This window comes from Ammospiza nelsoni, chromosome 4 (assembly GCF_027579445.1).
Source record: "Ammospiza nelsoni isolate bAmmNel1 chromosome 4, bAmmNel1.pri, whole genome shotgun sequence".
NCBI lineage: Eukaryota > Metazoa > Chordata > Aves > Passeriformes > Passerellidae > Ammospiza > Ammospiza nelsoni.
In genome coordinates, this window is record NC_080636.1 from 65,769,873 (window position 1) to 65,791,689 (window position 21,817).

Consider the following 21,817-nt stretch of genomic DNA (forward strand, 5'->3'; position numbering starts at 1 on the left):
TGTGCTGCCGGGGAGCTGCCCGGGTGCAGTTCCTTCGCAGCATATTGCTCTCACTGCCTGGACTTCTCGAGGACCTGGAGGAAAAAGACATCACAGACCTGACAGTTGCTCACTGCCTATAGACTTGACACTTTTTTTTTTCTTTTTTTTTTTTCCCTAGGAGATTCTTTTTTAAAAGTATTTTTCTCCCGTGTCTCAGAGCAGCAGTTCCTTGAGTGGCTTTGAAATCCATTGCTTCCTTATCAACTTCAGGCGATATTTAGAAAAACTTTTACCCCCTCTCTTCTGTTCTCATAGCCAAAAAAAAAAAAAAAAAGATAAAAGGACAAAAAAAGATAATCCTTTTTTGGGGGAGGGGAGATGATCGTGCTGATGTGGAATAAGTGCTCCTGCTGTCTCCTCTTACTAGCCGCGGTCCTGATCGTGGAGAGCTCCCAGCTAGACAGCTCCAGCTCCAAGGTGAACTCCATCAAGTCCACCCTGATGGGGGAGGCTCCAACTCAGGCAACCAACAGATCTGCAGGCATCCACCAGGGACTGATGCTTGCTAGCAGTAAGAAGGGCAAAATGCTAGAGCAGATGGGAAAACCTCCCAAGCACTATCACCGGCAAGGAGAGGTAGGACGTGGCTTCATTGCTTGAGTGTCTGTCCGTGTGCTGTATGTAAATAATTGCTGGTCTTCCCCCTCATATTATTTTCAGAGCTTTAATATCCTAAATTAATTAATTTACTTCATTGGGCTTGCCTGGGACAATATAATCTCATAGTAGATGTTAAGAACTGTGCAAGTGGGAGGTTTAAACCATTCATTTTTCTCTGTAGGGTTGATAACTGATGGAAGAAAGAGCAATCTATAAAACTATCATCTTTTCTTTTTTTCAACTCCTTCAAAAGGCTGCCAGAAGCAAAGGAAGAAATTTCTTGATAACTCTCAAGACAGTAAATGAGTTGAATTTGAATAGGTGGGGAAAATTTGAACGTGAAGTAAAAAATTCACAGCAGTGTAACAAACTTGGTTTTAGAAATCACACCTGGCAAGTTGATCTCTGGTATCTTTATCCTTGATGAGAATAAAAAAGCATGCTATCCCTGTGGTATACTTTAAGGTACAGTCCTTTGTTTAATAAGACAGAAAACTAATTCTATGTTCCTTGTCCAGAATATGCTCCAATGATTGTGAAAGTTTTGTTTGGTTATGAGAGTTGGAATGTAAAGAAGATAGAAAAGGTTATAGAAAAGAAAAAGAAGGTTAAGGGGAAAAACCCCAACACTCTGACTTGCTTGTGCAGTCTTCTTTCCTCCCTACCCTGTCTGGAAACTTGCAAGTCTGATAGAAAATAATCTTCATTCAACTGGCTTTGCGCTAAACTATAAAGCAACATTTAAAATCATCAGTCGTGTTCTTCCTCTCAAGTCTTGACTTGGATGGCACGAATGTTCGTTTTGTGATGTTGAAAGAGGTAGACTTCTTCAAAAAATGTAGATTTTATTGGGTATTATTAGTATCTCTAAATACAGCTGCTTTTCATAAGCAACATTGTAGCAGCAAGAGAGTGTGCCAACATTCAGCACTAAAAAGGCAAAATACTCAATGTCTGAAGGGTCTGTACTTGCTTAAACTTTTCTTATAGCAGCAGAGAAGCTGAAAATTCAAGTAATCCACTGAATTTGCTAAAGTGTTTCACAGCAGCTTCCTAATAATTGAATGTTATAATTTGGTTTTGTGTGCAAGCATAGTAACAGTAGTGGTAGTTTTGGTTTTTGTGTCTGAGAAATTTCCAAGCTTTCTTTCCCTAGCCACTCAATTGCTTTATAATTTGCGCAGATTTTGGTTGCCTCTCCTTACCTCTAAGCAAAGTTTAGCAAGAGATGCTGTGATGAAGTTTCATATTACTAAAGTGCTGTGCTCTTCTCTAGTTCACATTTTACTAATTGCAATTACATTGCTATCACCTTCAGGAGATAGAGGTGCCCAATGCACCTTCTTATATGTTCTCCTTGGATTTTCTTTTGTTTTCTACGTATTCACAAAATGTCCAAATACAAGTCCCGTTTTCCCCCTGAGTGTTAGCAGTCTCATGAGTTTTGTGAGTCTCTGCTGCCCAGCTTTTGCCTTTTGGAGAAGTCTTGCCACCTTCCCCCATGTACAACATCCTCAGCACTTCACTGTGTATTCAGTGCAATGTTGAGAATATTTGATTATAATTCACCCAGTTCCTGAAAAACAATTTGTGCTACCCACTGGTTGTGTTTGCAAGATTTGCCCCTAACTTGCCAGCCTGGACTGGGATTTCTGGGTGCTTCTAGTTACTGGCATGAGCTCACAAGGCACACTTCAAGGGAGAGATGGCTCTGTAAGTATCTGTAGTGGTAGAGGAGATGTCATGCCTATTAAGATTTCATGTTTGTAGCATAAGCAAAGACCCCCAGAGAATTGGTGGCTGTGACTCCCAGGGAGTGAAGCCTGACCTCCCATCAAGGGCTGTCAGCACTGAATTTACCCTCTCTCTCTGAGATTCTGTCCCCAGATCTGGCATGGCCTCACACAGATGCATGTGAAAATGACACAGATTTGCTCCCCATAATTCTAGATGCTACTTTTGGCCATCTGCCTGAAGCAACACAGTTAATGCAGAATTGCAATGGAAAGAAGAAAAAAAGGAAAAGAAAAAAATAAAGAAAAGAAAAAATAAAGAAGAGAAGAAAAGAGAAAAAGAGTATCTTTTCTGAAAAGGTTTTCTCTTTGGTGATACTTCCAGCTGTAGGGCTGGTAAGCCTCTGCATTTTTAACAGCGGGGTCATGCATATCAACCAATTAAGACATGATATTTTCATAATCTTTTTTGAAATACTCTCATATTAGGTTAGTATTTAATTTGTTTAGATTATGGGACTTTGCACTGAAGTTTACCATGCCACTTGCAAAAGAGCAGGCCTCTGCATTTCTTTCTAAAACAATCTATTGAATTAGTGGAATTTCTAATTTCTTACTCAAAAGTAAGAGTATCTTTTATATCTTGGCAACATTAGACGGTGAGTTGAGTGTCTTGTTTACAACTAGGAAATAGTTTTAATAAGGACCAAGGATATGCATGTTAAAGATAAATTAATAGAATTTTGCTGTTGTAAAATCTCTGAGCTGTGCTTTCAGCTCTGGATTTACATGTGGTGGAAATCACCAAAACTGATGAAAGTCCCATCAGCCTACAACCTATTTGCTTTTCAATTATGTTAATTCTAAGGACTACAAACAACTTCGGAGTGTTTAATCAGCAATAAATCAACTGATACAATAGTTGATGGCTTATCTGGAGTGTTGATGTTTTTCAGCTGGTAGTTACAGTGCTTCTGCCCAGAAAGGGAAGATCCAGTGCTCTTTTGTCAGGCAAAGTTCCAGTTTAAATTAATGAAAATACTCATATGAGCAAAGCAAGTTGATCCAGCTTGCAGAGAGACTGGCGGGGCAAATGTGGATTTTAGTAGACTTAACATTTTTATGTCTTTCTGAGGAATATTATTTATTTTCTGGTCTTATTCCCTTTACTGCCTTGGATCAGCAGGGAATGAGAAGCACTGATGTGCTAAATCGGTGAGATTTCATTCTCTTCACTGTTCTTTACTGTCACTGCTGCTTTTCCTCTTCTACAAACTGTTAATGTTTCCCCAATTTCACAGAGAATCAGAAAGTGTCTACAGCATTTGCACAAGGGAAATTTTTGCTCAAAGCCAGTATTTTACGGTGCATGCTAATCTAGGTTACTTTGAGGAGGTCAGTATTATATCCTGTCAGCTATTTATTTCCTTTTAAAACTTGATTTAGAGAAATGCTTCTAGGGATATCCAACACCTCAGTTCCATGACCTGTCTGTGAAAGTATTCTGGACATATCCCCTCCCTAGGAAAATATGATACAGTGAACAGGGTCATAATTGAGAGTGAAGATAGATTAATTTTTCTGTGTGTTAGCTATAGCTTCCACTGTGTTTGGGCAAGGTCTCCCACGTGAGTGCTCTAGCTCAGCTATAGAGATGCAGCCTGAAAGGAAAGATAGAACATACTGTACAATGCTTGAAAGGCCATGCCACAGATTCCTGGCATGAGTTGATGACTTTGTAGCCTCTTTAATTAACTTCACCATCTTTTAGACTTCCTGCCACTGGGTTTTAGTCCCCTCTCTCCTCTGAGACATGTCCCTCTGTCAATGCCAGGGTTTGCGCGCCTTCACACTCAATTGCCTTTAATGATCTGGCAGGTTGTGACCTACCAAGCTTTATTTCAAGTTATTTTCTCTCCTTAATCTATAGGTGTTATTATCTTCTTCCCTTCCCACCTCCTGGCCACAAGCTGTCGTTTCAGTTCATCCCCCAGCAAGATGTGTCTCTCATTCCCTTTGTCCCTTTGCTGCTGCATATCTGTTTGGGTTTGTGCTTCCCCTTGGGACTTTCCTTTCCCCATGAACATGTTGGGAGCAGTAGCAATGAAGGGAAGAACTGGGACATCCAGTAGAGGGAACTGACACATCTGTGGGGCTAAGTGATAATGAGGTCTGGAAAAGGGAGACAGGAGTGAAAAGCTGGGACAAGTTTTAGTGCTGCAGAGGCACAACAGACAGCTATCAGATAAGCCTTAGTATTCCAAATGCACTTGATTTAATGCTAAGATGTGTTTATTTTTTTTAAATTCTATTGCAGCTTGAGCTAAGATGTTTGAGACCACAGAAGCCAAACTAAAGAGGCATTTATTCAAATTACTAATTTGATACTGATCTCATACCTATTAACGCATGGACATACATGTGTTTCTTGGACAGGACATAGTTACCCAGAAGGACTTGCTAGAAAATGTTTGGATGATGCTTTGTAGCGAGTAAAACAGCATGAGATGTAGTAATTGAATGCAGTGCCCTGACAATGTTACAATAAAATGTACCAAAGACACCAAAAATGTAACCACAATATCTTAAATAGCTAGCAACCAAGACAGTAAAAATTATTTCTTCATGGGATTAAAAATAAATTAATTAAAATAGCTAGAAATTACATCCAGCAATAGCTGCCTTTAATTTTTTATTTAATAAAAAAAATACAGAATTGCTAAATCTGCAGAGGCTACCAGAGGATTAATTCCTTGTTCTTGCTGTTTGGTGTTAGAAATCTGGGTGACATACTGGTTTACTGGCATCAGTCTTGCTAAATAACCTACTGGCTTCCCTCTTAACTGCAAAAAATGGGGTGCAGAGTATTATCTCCTTCCTGGGTCATGCTTGGTGTCTCCTTCAAATTGCTATTATTAACTAATGTCATAATATAGAGCAAAAGCTCCTATAAAGTAGCTTTACTACCAGTATTTCCTATTAGCTTTGCAACAATGCCTAGAAAATTTCTAGAACTCTGATGTGCTGCTGGGTGTGCAAGTACTTAGGAAGAGTCAGTTTCTGTATGGAAAGTCTGTCAGTGCTTAATGACAACACAGAAGATGATGAAGCATGATTACATTTTCCCCTCAGAAAAGTGAGTCTGATTAACTCATTATGTTTGATTAACTGATGCTTTGCAGATGCAAATATAGCACAAGTTTAATTTTGATCTTAATTATCTCAACACCGGATGTATCTTGCAAGCACTTCGTATCTCATGGCTTGTCAGTAGAGCCTTTGGTCCTTTTACACTTGTTCTTACAAATGCCTCACCCTGGAAATGTTGTTCAGGAGGAATTTAGCTCTGCAAAGGAGGAGCCCCATGAAGCTTCTGCTTCTGTTTGGTTTTCCAGCATGGCTTTCCTCTCCAGGTTTTGTATATCTGCTTATTTTTTTTAAGTATATCCAAACAAGTTTTAGATATATGTAAAAATATTAATTTGGAGAGCACTTTCAAAACAGAGAGCTTCCCCTCCTGCATGTGCTTGCCAAGGTCCCTACCAAGTTCATGCTACCACCTGCATGCACACACGAGCTGTGGCTGGCAGGAATCAGGGTGTGGTGGGACACACCTGGAGCCACCAGCCCCTGCTTGGCCCATCATTGCCATGGGGCTTGTCACCATGTCCTGTCGAGCTTTGTGTTGGTTTTGGCACTGCAGTCATGAAATGTGTAAGATGGATTTAAGGAGCTGGAGTTTGTGTGACACCATAGACATGGTGGAGGCAGCTAGAAGCCATCATTTTGCTCTTCCTGCGCTGGTAAAATTCCAAGTGTATTAAGAATTTTATATTTATTTTTTTCTTTTAGTGAACTGAAGATAATCCTTTTGAAATCTTTATCTTTTACTGCTGTGTTCTAGGTGGTGTTTCTGGTACTTTTAGGTTGAAACCTATAGGAAGCTTCTATGAGCTTCATATCCATGGATGTGAAAGGCCAATAGAAAAGCCAAGAAGATCAGAAGATTTGCTTTGCTCCTCTTTTAAAATGATTCTTGCCTGCAAAAGTTTTTATTTTCATTAGAGACCATGAACTTCATCTCATCTTTTTTTCACCAAGTGTAGGATGTGCATTGGCAGTGTGTGTCCCCAAAACATCACTTTTCTTCAGTGTAACTTTTCCCCTTTTTGGTTGAAGGTCAAATTTATTCTAATGGAAATTGTAATGAACATTAAGCAATTTTCAAATTGTAATGAAATGTGGAAATAGATGATTTATGGTATTTCCCAGCTAATTGCAGAATCCTTTGCTCCAGAATGGGCTACAGAATGTAGTGCTAGAGAGCGAGCAAGATGGCTTAAAAGGATACATATGTTCATACTAAAGGACAGCATAATACTAAATCACAGCAATCTTCAAATAAAATAATGAGTTTTGTTCATCTTGGTTACAGTTTTTGGGGGATAGGCCTTAAATGCATCTATGATTTATACATTTTTGTTCACACAAATAGAACCTGAGTTATGAAAATAAATGGAATACAAACACGCAGTGGGAACATGGAGTTCACTCATTCAGCAGCTATTTTGTTCTTACTAACGGAAAGAGCAGAGCAATGCTACAAAAAAGAAAAAAAAAACTTAAAAGTTGTTGAGTTTCCCCCCCCTCAAAGCACATAAGCACACGGTTCAGTCCCTTGGGACTTTCTTAAAGCTAAGCTTTGATATGATTGAATTTTCATATGCATAGTAATGAATCTTTGAGACATGCATGTTGCACATGTGTAGTGCAAATGGCACTGGTTTAGCATTTTTAGCAGTAAGCAAAGGCAGACTGCTCTGCACATGCTTGGGAATGAGGTGTTGCTTCACTCTGCAAGCCCTCTGCCTCATTCTCTGTGCATCATGTAAGTGTGAACCAGGCTGTGCATGCTTTTAAAAGCATATTTATCGGTCCAATGAATGAGAGGACAGGGTTCAGTTCTACGTGTTTTGGCAGCTTGCCTTGAGTAAAGCAGTGACTTGCTGTCAGCATGATCTCCTCTCTGCAATCTGAAATGACTACGGTGGAGATCTCTTAAAGGAACTGCGAACACAATGCGTTGATGTTGCAGCAGGAAACTTTTATTCTTGGAATCTCATTCTTAACTGGAACAGCATCAGGGAAAGTACTGCATCTGGTAGGGGAAGATCTCCTTTACTTTTCCTTTTGCACAGAGCAAGGTAGCTTCCCAAACTGGGTTAGTTTTTGAGATTTTTTTTGCCATATGTCCCTACAGAAAATGGTGCACCTCTTCTTGGCTGTCTGAAAAGAAACTAAACTGGACATTCTGCTGTGGCCTGACCAGTCAGGATCAGTACATATTGCAGTGTACTTGCCATACTTCTTTGTTTCTTTTCTTCTGGCTTGAAAATGAGAGCAGAGACCCCTCCCACCCAGTTTGTTGTGGACTAAGGATACTGTTTTCTACCTCAAAAATTAAAAGTTTGTGTTTCTTTCTGTCTTCTGGGGTTTTTGGTTGCCCACACAGAGACTGAGCTATGAGTCTTTTACTCTCCCTCTGGCAGGAGTACTAGGTGCGTTCTTCCTTTCTTTTTTAAGCATCATCTCCCTCTCGTTTTTCAGGAGGGAGGGAAGACAGGACATAGCAAATGGTCATGATTTACCAGACCTGCCATTCTTAAATTTCAGTTTATCATCCACTGAGGTAGCAATAATGACACCATCTGGCTCACATAACCAACCACTCTGTGTGAACTGAATGCTATGGCATTGCCCAGTGAGACTGAAAGTTGTTCTTTCAGACCTGTACAGTTGCTGTTACTCCCAACAAAGCTAAATTTCCATTTGTTTATTATTCAAAACCAATTCCTTTGGTAGGGTGAGAGAGTGCTGGTGTAGGTCAGAATTCAGGAATGGAAATTTTTGGAACCAAGGAAGAACCATGAAAATAGGAGGTTGCCATCTTCTCTCCACACTTTCTCCATATGCAGCCAAATGTTGATGTTGCCTCGTGTCATCTTACAGGTAAAGAGAAAAACTGCCTAGGCTTGCAAGTCTACTTTATAGTTTGGTGGTTAGTACTAAACTGCTTAGCTGCATACAATGTTTTTGTAATTGTTTAAATAAATACTTAGTTCTTAAAATGCTCTTTAGGAATGCTTGTAAACTTCTGTTCTTGGATTTGTCCCCATTGCTATCTTCCAGACATCCCACTCCTCGCCAGGAAAATGGCTTTTTAACAAGAAGAATACTCTGGAAATTACTTTCTGAGAGGGTCCTGGCCACAGCAGCTGCAACAAATTGCCACTGAACTTCAGTCCCAATTGATTTTTATTGCTAAAAGGATAAGTGACCAAGTGTATACTTGTATTATAGCTTCATGACAGTTTATTAAGTATCAAACTGTAGTGTGTGATCTTGTCTAACCAGAAGATTAAGGTTTTCCCTGCGAAGAAAAATTTCCCTCAGACTTTGTACTGATGCTTAAGCTGCAAGCAGGTGTGAAAGTCCTGCCAGTCCCAAACTGTTCTGTGGTTAGGCTGGCTTAGGGTTAGGCTGTTCTGTGGTTAGGCTGGCTCTTCCTCTGCTGGGGCTGGCCGGTGATGTGAGCACAAGCCGAGCTATAACAGCATGAGGCAGCTGAGAAGTTAAAGCACTGCAATCCATTGCGTGTTGGTCCACCTCCTGCTGAGGAAACAAGTCCATGGGGGGCATTTCCTGAGCATGAGGGTTTTGAGTGGCAGCACAGCTTCAGCATAGCTCAGATTGTGCTAATTGTGAAGCATTTTTGACATGATTTTCCAAATAAGCAATACAGAGCCCAGGAAGGTAAATAAAGGATGAAGCAAAATCTTGAGATGGTACAGGAGGCATGCTTGTGTCCTTGAGCAGGATTTGCCCCCTGGAAAGGAGGTGCAGGTGTGCTTGCCCTTGTCTCAGCCTCTCTACTTTAGCTTTGAGGATCCCTCCTTCCCCAGACACGCTGGCCTTGCTGTCACTGCTGTAGCTTTGGGGCTTGGGTTTGGTTTTGTCCAATGAATTTAAAAGGCTGATGCCTTTTCTTAAGGACTATTCTCTCAAGTTATCAGTGAAGAATAGATAAGAGAATCTTTATTTCAGGCATACATGTGCACTCCAGGTGCAAAGGGAACTCTTAAACTGTTTATGAGTGCACAAAGCCCCATGAACAAAGAGGGCAGAAAAGAACGTTGTCATTTTGAGGAAAAATATGTTTTAAGGCCCTGTTAAAAAATAAAGCCAAAACAGAGCTGCAAATGGGCTTCAGATTGTCTATGTAAGATAGATTAACACCCTAAAAATCTCTGATAGGCTTGTGCCACAGATAGTCCCAGTTAGCCAAGATGCCATTTGAGTGGTTATCCACTGTCAGGCTCTTGTCTTGGAGAGGTACCCACAAATGCCTTTTCCAATAGGCATGCACAGATAAGCAGGATATCACTGCCTTGACTCTGTTTTAAAGGTTTTAGATGACTAGAAGTCAATGGAGACATTGTATGAAAGGTGTGATAGTGGGGTGTGAGTTCTAGATCTGGGTGCCCTTGTCACTTTTAAGTTTGGTGAGGTTGAAGTCTATTTTACTGTTAAAGGGTCAGAAGGGTCAAGGACAGTTAAAAATGAGAGAAAACACATTCCTTTAACAGCCATGTGAGGATATCTTAATTTGTTTCTAACAGGTTTGAGGTACACTGAGGGTAGCATCCATAGTGATGGTGACAATTCACTACCCAAACAAAAGTGATGAACTTGCTCCCCTCTTGCACTGTTTTCCAGCAGATGCACCAGAAAATTTGGCCATAGACACAATTTCACGCTGCCAAAAATACTACACTTCAGTTCTTTGCTCTGCAAAATATGCTGCTTTATTGCCCTTCTTATCCAAGAAGTGCCACACACTTCTGCACAGAAAGCCATCTCAAAGGTTTGGCCCTGTTTACTGATAGGATGAGTCTGAAATGTATTTATGTACCTACCTCCCTGAATGTTTTCAGTGGGAATTAGGTTCTTCATGCATTTAGGGAGTGTAGTCATGGTCTTTTCCATGCACAAGAGTAATTCAGACAAAGTCGTCTGTCTGAGACTTGGTGCAAGGCATGCTCAGGGACAAGGACCTCTCTTCTCCTTCATCACCTATGTAAGGTAATCCAAGTTTGGTCATCAGAATAATTTGTTATAATTATTATTACAGAAAGTTTAATCAGAATAATTTATCCTGTTCCCTCAATGATGAAATAATTATGTAAAAAATCAGTTATAGGTCATATCTAATGTAGCAGACACGGTTACACCAGCCCTTCTCTCTGGGTTACAATCTTCATCCAGAGTAACTTATGTCTTAAACCAGCATATCTTTTTAAATTTTTTTTTCCTGTAAAGCTGGACATGGATGCAGAGATGTTGCAAGGAGAGCTGTAGTGCTTGTCTTTAATGAGCCTCTTCCTGACCCACCCTGTGTAAAGCAGTTGACACATCATGTGTTGTGCAGCTGGGACAGCTACCCTGGCACATATCTCTGATATGTGAACTTTTTGACTTTGGCCTTTTGGAAGCACTGGTCCCATGCTGTTCTCTAGAGTCTTGTTTAAGTCATTTTCCAGATACTGTGGATATAGGGCCGGTAGGAGCAAAAGCTGCAGTGGAATTCACGAGTACAGATTTAGCTGATTCTGTGAAAACAGATTGCACAACACAGACCGACAGTTTCTGGATTTGATTTTCTCTCTTTCCTTGGTTTGACCTCCAGCGCTCCTTCTGTCAGCTGGTCAGTATTTGGTTCTGTAGTTGTAGAGCTTGTGCGTTGTGTGTGTATGTGTGAATAGGGTTTTTTTTGTTTCTTCAGGTTTTTTTGTGGGGTTGTTTTAATTTTGCAATGTAGCCCTTTCAATTTGAATTTTACTCCCTGATCAAAAGGCAGGCCAGTTTCTGTGAGGCAGTAACTGGAGGGCTTAAAGAGTGCTGAGGTGGCACAGGGGTGAATTTCAGGCAGGGTGATCCACACTGCTGAGCAGTCTGAGGAGACAAGAACAGCCATGGACAAAGTTCATGTCCTGTCAGTGGAACAATGAATATCTCTGTCCCTGTGGTACAGGAAGCTCAGCTGCTCCTGATGCTTTTGACTCTACTGGAAGTGTTGGTTCTTGTTTGCTTTGACCATTTGTTAGTAAAATGGCCACTGCTTTTGCTTTTGATCCCCTTCTGCCCTAAATGACCCTATTGTCAGGAAATCAATTTAAAGAGTAGCTACTAGAGAACATTATGTGAACATTTGATCAAAATCAATTGCTCCATCTTTGGTCTTCGGATACTTATGCCAATGGAGCTATAGCTCAAGTACAAAAACTTTAAAGAAACAGAATTGCCAAGATATAACCCATTTCATAACTGATTAGAATAACAGAAAATTGATCAAAAATAAGCAGGATTAAACAGCCATATTTCACTATACAGGGAGGTTATGAGCAAAGCTTCACATAAACATTTCAGCACGGATGCTGTTCAACTTACTGGCAAATTTTCTGGAAAATGGGCACAGAAATTTTGACAAAAATTTATTCACAACAGTAAAAACTTAAGTGAACCACAGAGTTGCAGTAAATGCCAGTATACTGACCATCTGAGAGATAAATCCCAAGGGTAAAATTCAAATAGTGTAAAGTAACATAATATGGCACCGTGTGATGGCAATTTGGCACATAAGTGATAACCTGTAATTTAGAGTAAATTTAGCCATCTTTAACGGTGAAGCTGCACCAGAGAGACAAAAATTAAATACTAAGAACATATTAAAAAAAATCCAAGTGGAATATCAGGAAGTGAAAAAAAAAAACCAAAAAAAACAGAGGACATTTTTAAACTGGTTCTAATCTCATGGTGCTGAGTAACTGTGAAAAGATATAAAAGCAGTCAGGATTAAATGAAGATGGGACGATCATAACACCAGAATTGCTTAAAAACAGGAGAACGTAAATAGAATGCAAAGACCCAGTTTGGAAAAGGGATGCCCATGGGAGAACAGGATCGAGAGTAGTAAAGTACTGAAGAGTCAGAAGGTGAGTGGGGAACAATTGCTCAGTGTTTGCTGTAGAAGAAGAGCCAAGAGCAGACAGTGTGAAATTATCAGACAGCCAGGAACTACTTTTTCATGTTGTGGATCTCATTGCCACATGATGCTGTGAGAGCCATGTGTGGGAACTGCTCACGTGGAGAGGAGACAGGCACAGAGATGAGAGATGGCACTGGTAGGTGCTGAACTTCCAGCCTCAGATGTGTCTAAGGGGCTCTTGGCTGAAACTGAGAGAGTGCAACTGGGAGAGATCCTTCTGTGTTTGCCTATAACCTTATTCCTCTGAGTATTTGCATATAGCTGGATGCTGGCCTGGCCACTTTTCTCTGATAGGTTATAGCAACTTTTATGTACTTATGCAGTTAATAATTTTTATCCACATAAAATCAATATTTTTTTAAATCAGTATCATAAGTATCCCAGCTTGTTGCCTTAATTTATCAGGAAATGTAAGCATATCTGGTTCAAAGTAAGCATTTGTGTTTTGTGTACTTCTGTTAGGATGTGCATATACAAATAAGATGCAAAAACTTAACTTCTGAGCTGAACCCAATCCTTGGGTCTATGACAGTGGGCACTGATTTTCTTATCCTCTCCAATACCCATGGACATCAGTGCTAACACTCCCATGAATGCCAGTGTGGCTTTGTTATACACATTTTTAGACAAAATGTTAAATAGTCCAAAGAGATTGCTGCAGCAAATGGAAAAGATGACTGCAATGAAAAGGAAATGGAAAGAAGAAGAGGCAAAGAGGCTTAGAACAGATTTACAAAGTATTTAGGATACATAAGTCAGGGGAGTCTTTTGAAAGATTTTTGCTAAAATTTAATCAGCTGCAGAAGTAAATACTTTCCAAAAAGGGTAAGATTTTCAAGTCATTCATTACTCAGAATAAAGATTTTTGGGGTTTGGGGAGGGGGGTGGGGTGGGGGGAGTTGGGGGTGGGGTGTGTGTCTTTTTGCTTTTCTTTCTAATTTCCTCAAGAATTTTGCTAATGAATAAATCCTTCCCTTGCAAATTATCATTATACACAGGGCTGAGTATCTTTAAAGTTTTGAAAAGTCCAATGTTTCCAAAGTTGTTGCAGTTTTGATGGAAACTGCTCTGATGCCAGGGAAGTACCGGGTTGGTTGGCTCTGTCTCCAAATAGATTAAAAAAACTGAGGACAAAGAGCAACTCAGAATTACAGTCAAACTCTAATAACCACCTCTTTTATCTCTGAAGTAAATTTGACCAGAGATTTTAGGAGCCTAAGTAGAATTCAGTGTTGTAAGTCCTGGTATATGTATGTTTGTGCGCATGTCTTTCCCTGCTTTCACCAGATCCTTCTCTGCACCAGGCAAAAGTTGGAGTTCACAAAATATTGTGTTCCCTCTGTTGTTTTCCCCTTGCAGCAGTCTCTGGTCACCATCTCTGACTTAACGAGTATTGATAGTATTAAAAAAATAAGTTTTAAACCCTCCTTTGATTTTCTCTTCCACCTGTAAACTCCGAAAGAGTTAAAAGCCATGGTTAACACACATGTTTAAATACTTTGGCATTCAAACTTGGATTCCAACCATGCAGGTTCAGTAAGAGACTTGGCAGGACTGCTGCCTCTCCACTGTGCTTGACAGCAAGGTGTGACATCTTGTGACCAGTTGATTGATGTGAAGATACTTGGTGCATTTATGGCTAATGCAGCACATGAATTTTGGTAGATGAGACCAAGTCCAGTCTGCTCCTTTCTCTAAAGCACATGTGGAAAGGAACTTGCTATCCTGAACTTGTCTGCTTGCTAAAATCTCTGACACCTTTTTTGCTGGTAAAAAAAATCCCAGCTAATTGTGTGTTATTTGTTAGTTCTGCTGGTTTTGTGCATATGGTGTATTAGCTATCTGAGCAGAGCATTTTCAATGGCTCTGTAAAATCTATTTACAAGGGCCACAAATGCTTTGTTGGTTGGACTTCAAGCATAATACTTGGTTGGCTCAGTCATCAGTTATGCTAAATTTCTATGGCATTGATTCAAAAGAACCTGTCAGTGTATGCCATCTGAATTTCCCCATCAGAAAAATGCTCCTCTTTGAAACAGCTATATGATATTTTAAGGAACTAAAAGCACTTGGAAGATGATAACATAGATAACCAATCCAAACATTTACACAATAGGGAGTATTTTTAGAGAAGAGAAACACAGAAGAAATTAAACGTCATAAAGTTTAATAGGAAGTGCACAGGTTGAATATGGCCCTGCTTAAATCAATATGCTTTTAAACAGTAGTTTTTCTAAACATGCCTTGGAATATTTTTATTTTTAAAAATGCATATCTAACAAAAAAATCTTGGAATAAAAAGAATCTGGGTTTTTTTGTTTAGTTGTTCAATGTAAAAAAAAGGTGCTGTTTTCACAATTGGTACAGATTCTAAGCAGAAAAATGTCATCATTTATTGCTGAAAGGAAGAATATTTGTTTTGAGAACCTGCATTTGCTCTTGAATCAGCAGGTTATGCTGCATTCATTTCATATCCTTCTCAGCTTTCATGCTCTCTCATCCATCTCTTTCTGATATTATATTAAACTCTTGAGTGTATAGAAATTTAGGTTACCAGGATTCTGAGTTAGACTGGAACTCAATTCATCTGACAGACTTTGGAAACTGGGACTGTAATTCCCAGTTCATTTAGATGCTTAATGATCATTCAGTCTTCTGTCTGTGTTTCTACTTGCTCACTCACTTTTTACACAGTAGGAGTCAGTCAGTCTTCAGATCAGAAGCATATGGTATCCCTCCAGCAGACAAACATTTTCCACCAACATTCTGAAGAGAATGAAAATCTAAATAAATAACCCCCAAGGCTGAAAGCAGCCTATTCACCAAACAGCAATTCCACAGGAAAAATAAATGTTCAGCAAAGTGATCTTTCATTTGAAAATTGGATCCAGACTCTACAAACCGAGAAGGGTGAGAAACTGTGTCATATGTGGTGCAATGCAGTTTGTCTGCAAAGTGTGCTGCCACAAGGTACTGATGTTCTGCTTATGGGGAAAAGCAAATTGGGAAAAAGTTAAACAGTTTGTTTGTCAGCAAACTGTTGAAATCATGATACCATGAATATTATCCCTCATGAATTATAAATGGTTAATGCGTATGGACCATCCACCAGCTAGTTCAGAATGATGCAATTCAGAACAGATTCATCTTTCAACACTTTGTTTTGAAAAGTGTAGATTTTTGTTCTTTGAAGAAAGATGGTAAAATCTGAAAGGCAAACAAAAATTAGTCTTTTGGAAGGTCAGACACATAGTTCCATGTTTATCTTTTGCTCTAATATTGTAGTTTCTTGGTAAATTAATCATTGTTGCCTTGTTTTGTTTTTTTTGCAAGGAATTCACTTCTTCCATGGAGCTAACTTCAGTAGTAGTAGTAGTATCTTATTGAGGATGGAGGAAGGAAAAGTACTGTAAGGACTGAAGGGCCAGTTATCCTGTCAAAATGCAGTGTTATAACTCAGCTGCCTTTTCAAGTAGCCATGTGAATTTGAAATCAAAGGGATCTTTTCTGAAAAGAAAAATCACTGTAAGTATTATAACTTAGAAAATACCATTTTTCCTCAGTTGCACTGATTTTTTTTCCACCTGTGCAAGTCATCTGAATTGAAAGGAAATTTCAGCAATATATAAAACTAAATCCCATATCTTTGGGCTTCAGGCTAAGGTGAATTTATGCTTAAATTGATTTAGCAAGTGATCAGTCAGAAAAAAATTTTATGAAGGTAACTAAAGCATTTCTACCTTTAAAATACTTACAAAATTTTGGCCAAGGACATAATTTTAGGAGTGGTATAGTAAAGACAATATCTATAATTTTCCTTCTGTAATAGTATATGCTAGTATGATATTTTTTATATTATATATGGCTTACATATCTGTATATATGTGCCTATATACTAAGACCATTTATCATATGTGGATTAAGCATGAAGTTTAAAATTTACTCTCTGGGGGTTTTTGCTGATACTGTGTTGTTATTAGAACTGCATTTTGCAATCTCTAGTAACAAGAAAACGGAAAACACCATAAAAGAAGTTCAAGAAGTATTGATAGAAACACAAAACCTTCAGTTCTTGTTAGTGGGAAAAAACCCTTAAAGAAATTTGGTCTTTTGAAAACAAAATTATTCATGATTTTAAGATTAATTATTCAGTCTTACTAAATGCTAAAAGCATAGCAAATTTCCTTTTCTAAATAGTTTTGAAGATAAGGTTGGAGTCTGGAAATAAAGTAAAATTATTGTAAAACAGGTTGCTTTAAAAATGGCATAATGTGCTTTCATGTGTATTGTTTTCTAAAATTTAAATTTAGTCAGTTCACAAACAGGATGAGAATTTTCAATCTCTTGGAGATTAAACCTTTCCTGAGATCAGGCTGTGCACTTTTTCTGGTTCACTCATTAACAATAGTCATAATTTTGTGATTGCTTTTTGGTCAAGAACTTTGCTGTTCATGCACATACTAGAGAATATTACTTTCTGGATTCAGGTTAATAGGTGTGATAAATGAGGGGAAATATTTACTGTGTTAAGGAAATTCAGAAAACAACTGATTTTAGATGGATCTGATGGCACAATTTAACATTATCCCTTACTTCAGCAACCTGATTTCAGATGGAAAGACTAATCAGGACATTTGTAGCACAAAGCTAGTGTTTCTTTGGCTAAAGAAGCTTTGTTGAAGCATAAAATAATTTCTGCTTGAAGGGACTGCTTTGACTAGAGTCTCCCCCCCAAAAAATAACCACAGTAATAGGAAGTGTAAGATTGGTCTCATATGGATGTGCAGAAATGTGAATTGTTAACTTCAATCTGATTCCTTGTTACTACTTGTCATATTCCTGTGGAAATTAGTGGAAGATTACAAATTTCTACCAACAGGAAGTCTGGCTCTGCAAATAATTTTATATTCTTTTAATTCCTATCATTTTAAATCACAATGGCACCAAAAAAGCCTGCATTAATTCTTTCCTCTTATAACTGTGCATCTTGGCATATCTGACATCCAGCAGTAGTTAAGAATGCCAGCCAGCCTTCCATGTCTGTTTTTATGAAGTTGTATGCCAGTTGAAACTGCCCTACAAATATGTGTTGGCTTTGTCCTACCCCTCACCTTCAGAGCCACATTTTAAAACATGGCTATAATGCTTTTTTGCTTGTATAGATAGATGTGTTAACTGGTGTTTCTGTGTTGTGTTTATCATAAAAACTCGTTGGAAAACTCAGTTATATCCAGTTATTTCAAAACCACTTCCTACTTGGTAAGGTAAGGATGGGATTGATAAAACAAAGAAGTGTTCATTTGATGTGTGGTTTTGTGACTCACTGGGTAAAACTATTTGTGCTGTGTGACTCCAGTAGGTTTTCAAACAACATCAAGGAGATATTTATTGGCACTGCTGGTTTTGTGGCACTGAATAAAGAATAAATAAGTGTAAAGGAACAGCTGTTTGAAGTTCTTCTAGGAGAATTTAAATCCCATATTTTCCAACAATGTGAATGAGTCTGCATTTGAATGCTAAACCAGAAAGGTTTATGGTGCATATGGTACCTATTTGAATTTTTTAAATGTCTAATTTCTGCCATGGAAATGGAGGCCAGCTTGAGTTATTTATTGTGGGATGCAGAAGGAAATCACGACCCTTTGCAGGGACACGTTAGAATCCCTGCACCATTCAGCCAGTTTTCTCCTGTCACACCTACTTAAATTTTCAAAAAGAAGCTTTAATGTATTGAGTGTGCTCTGGATCTTACTAGTTGCAAGCACTTATGACAGCTTTCAGAGATTGCTGGTGGCTCCCAGTAGATTGTAATTCTAGAAACAGGAGCCTGATGCTAAGCATCACCACCTGTTCCCCATTATTTTCCTTCAGAAGAAAACAATGCAAGTATAAGATTACATACTAATGGAACTCATTTTCACTAAATAGGTACATTTGGTCACATGTTATTTGGTGGCCCATAAAAGAAAAAGAGGAAAATAGTATGCTGTTTTCAAAAGGGAGAGGCAAATAAAACTTAAATTCAGTTTCCTAACTAGGATAGCTAAACCAAATTCTTCCATGACAGGTATACCAATATGCACTATATAAGTACATACAGATTGCTTGTTGGAATAGCTGTGTTTTCAATTTGATTTGTTGTCCTATCCTAAAAGGCTTTGGACTTCATTAATCTCTTTGTAAATTCCCTTTAGAGCTAGATTTGAACCTTTTTGGCATTTGCCCTGAATTCCTATTTCTGCTTTGCTTAAAACAATGCAGGTCTCATCTCTAACCAAGGTTTCTCTACTGCCCCTCAGTAAAAAAAAATTATAAGCAGATATAGCACGGTTATAATGACACTTGCAAGTTAAGTAGCTCTCTGTTGTAGTCTGTTGTTATTTGCCATACACCAGCGTGGTCCCATGTTGTATCTCTGCTCTAAAGTCATGTGACATATATCTAGGTAATGAAGGAATGTTTAAAATGAACTCATCACTGCTTTTCTTATCAGGTGAGAAAAGGGTTTAGTATGGTGTATGCACATGTAGGCAGTACATTTTTCAAGCATAGGAGCATGTGTATGTCTCCCTCCCTGGAATCCTGAACACATCAGCATTCATGTAGAAGCTGTGATAGCCTGGCCTGCTCAGGGTACTCACCAGTCCTGCTTTTGGGTGCAGACCAGCCTCTAAAGTTGTATCTATATATCTGCTTCTTGGCAATTCTTGTTGCTGTTTTCCCTTTTGCTAATATCTTATTCCCAAGACCATTCTGAAAAAAAACCAGCTTTTTTTTTTTTTTTTTTTTTAAGAAGTTTTTCCCTGCTTGTGTTTCTTGGTGATTCTTCTCTGAGAATCCATGTCAGACTGTTGGTAGCCTTTCTTCTTAGTCTTGTTGTTAGCCTCCTTTCTAGCCTTAGTCTTGCTTCTTGCAAACTCTTCATTAAAAAGTGGTGGGTTTTTTGAGATAGCATACTTTTTGACGTGTGCTACTTCCTGATTTTTACAAGCAAGGTTCAGCAGTTCATTGAATGGCAGCAAATTAAGGGTGACTTTACCCACTTCTTGCACCTTTGGGGAGATGAGGTGTTATTAGCAGTGTTTCTTCACTGTTTGTGCTTGGGAGACAAACCCATCAGTCAGTAATCCCATCAAAATTAATGGGGTCATGTGTGGGGGATGCTTTGCAGCTACTTAAATCAATTTTCTGGAGTAGGTTTGGTGGCTGTATGAGGCAGCCGAAATGGAAGTACTGTCTCAGCCATAATTACCAATGGAAAAGACTTAGGATCAGGCCTTTGATCTGGTTTATTCTCCCAGATGTGTTTGTTCTGTAGTATTGGACTGGATTCTTAACTCTGAAGCTGGGGTTTTGCTCAGAGGAAGCAGAAATAGATTTATGGAGTGCTCTATAGCTGCTTTTTCTAAATGAATTACTGCTCTAATGACATTTATTCAGGGACTACGTTTGTCTGCAAATCAGATTATTTAAGTTTTTAAGAGTTTCATTTCAGATGTACCAAATGGATTTTGGTGGACATTGTCAGACCATGACATTACTCAGTACATAGATAAATGGATGTGGTGTTTCTGAAAAATGGACAGACACCGTCTTAGCTTCTCTGTGATCAGAACAAAGCATTTCTATGCCTCTTTTCAAAAGTGTGTCCAAGTTGCTTTAAAATAACTGAAAGTGAATGCTTCCAAACAGCAGAAAATTTACATTTAATAATTTTTCTTCTGCCATGTATTGATGACCGGCTCTTCAAATCTTTGATCATGAGGTAAGTCTGCAATGAGTAAATCTATTTTGAAGCTCAGTGAAACCATGGGATCACTGTGAGGACTATTCACATTAGGGAGAGATTATAAGATCATGGCTTTTTAGCCATTTGATTTATCAAATAACTTTAAAACTTTGTTCTGATTTTGGCTGGGAAAGCCCCTTTTTTGGCCAAACACAAAATTTCCTTTTGTTTACATCAGGTTTTTTTTCTCACAGAGCAGATAGCAGCAGTGCTGGATTCAACATCTAAAAGCTCTCTGGCAGGATGGGTGCTTGCACCCAGCCTGCTAAGCACTGTAGCTTTACTGTTATTCGTGTAGCTTGCTAATAAAAATAGTGATCTGGGAGAGTCATGAGCAGAGTTCTGCCTAATGGAGTCTCATTTAGACTTGTGGCTTGCTGCTTTTCGTTTGAACTTCTCAAAAGTCTTTCTTGAGTTACACTTGATAGGAATGATAAGGGTACTGCTGCACGTTCCTCAGCAAATCTGTAACACACAGGGTGTTTTTCCACTTAGATGTGTGTGTATTTACATGTAAGTTGGGCCTAAGACACAGTCTTGTTTTGAGACCAGATGTGCTTTGACTTGAAGACTCTAAGATCATTAATTTTGATTTTTGGTGCATTGTAAATGACTGTGGCTTAGGCATTGGTAAAGAGCAGCTGACACTGAAAAGAAACGAGGAAAGAAAGTCAGTAAATGTTTGCATGAATAGCTGAAAGAGGTGCTGGGGAGGATCCAGGCATTTGTATTTTGCTCTTAGCCTGCACTCTCTACTGACCATCACTCTACAAATGGCTGGGTCTTAGTGGTGTGGCACATTGTTTCACTGCTGCTAATGCTGATATTTGTCAGTGCCTCCCATCTTGCTTCATTGAGTTTTATAATGAAGACTTAAAACTACAGCAGAGGAATAGGTCAGTGATTGCAAGGGGGTGTGTGTAGACCAACTTAAAGAAAAATGGACTAACTGCACTAGGATGTACTTCTTCCTGTTTTTGTTTTTTTTCCAGGTCTCATGATCAAGCATGGTAAGTCTTGTTAATACGAGCTAAGGAAAAAAAAGAAAATATTTGGAAAGGGATGTTTTGGAGCAGAATGATTATGTTCTCTCAGAATGTGTTAGAAAAACATCCAAATATCAATGTAGTTGTATTTTATGTTCAAGAAATATTCTGAAGCATACACAGGCCTAACTGATAGACTCTACACTTATGACATGTTTTACTGAGGGACTTCTCAGTATCCATGATCATACTCTTTCACTCAGTCTACACGTGGGCTTCAGCCTGATTGCATTGGTTTAACTGAGGAAAAAAAATCTCTTTTATTGAATAAACCTGGGAAAATACACTTACATTAGATTAAGTCTTTGAAAATACCCTATGTGCTATCTAAGGCTTGAGCTAAGTATTGAGTAATTAATATATCCTGTTGTTGCAGGTGGAGATAGCCTGACACTCTCAAACCAAGAATTTTGACTGATAATTTATTTATACTGACAAAGTTTACCTCTCTAAAATATATTATCTCTTGGCTGTTAACCCTTTAAGATAAGCACTGACTTGC

At 38.7% G+C, this 21,817-nt stretch overlaps 1 protein-coding gene across 1 annotated transcript in view; it reads left to right on the forward strand.

Annotated features, from left to right (window-relative positions):
- The first annotated feature begins 316 nt into the window (after window positions 1-316).
- The window catches only part of DKK2 (dickkopf WNT signaling pathway inhibitor 2), a 38,504-nt gene continuing 17,003 nt past the window's right edge, over window positions 317-21,817 (forward strand). The window contains exon 1 of the mRNA XM_059470451.1: window positions 317-618. Within this exon, the coding sequence (XP_059326434.1) occupies window positions 361-618 (258 nt within the window). The 5' untranslated portion in view covers window positions 317-360. The remainder of the gene's footprint in view (window positions 619-21,817) is intronic.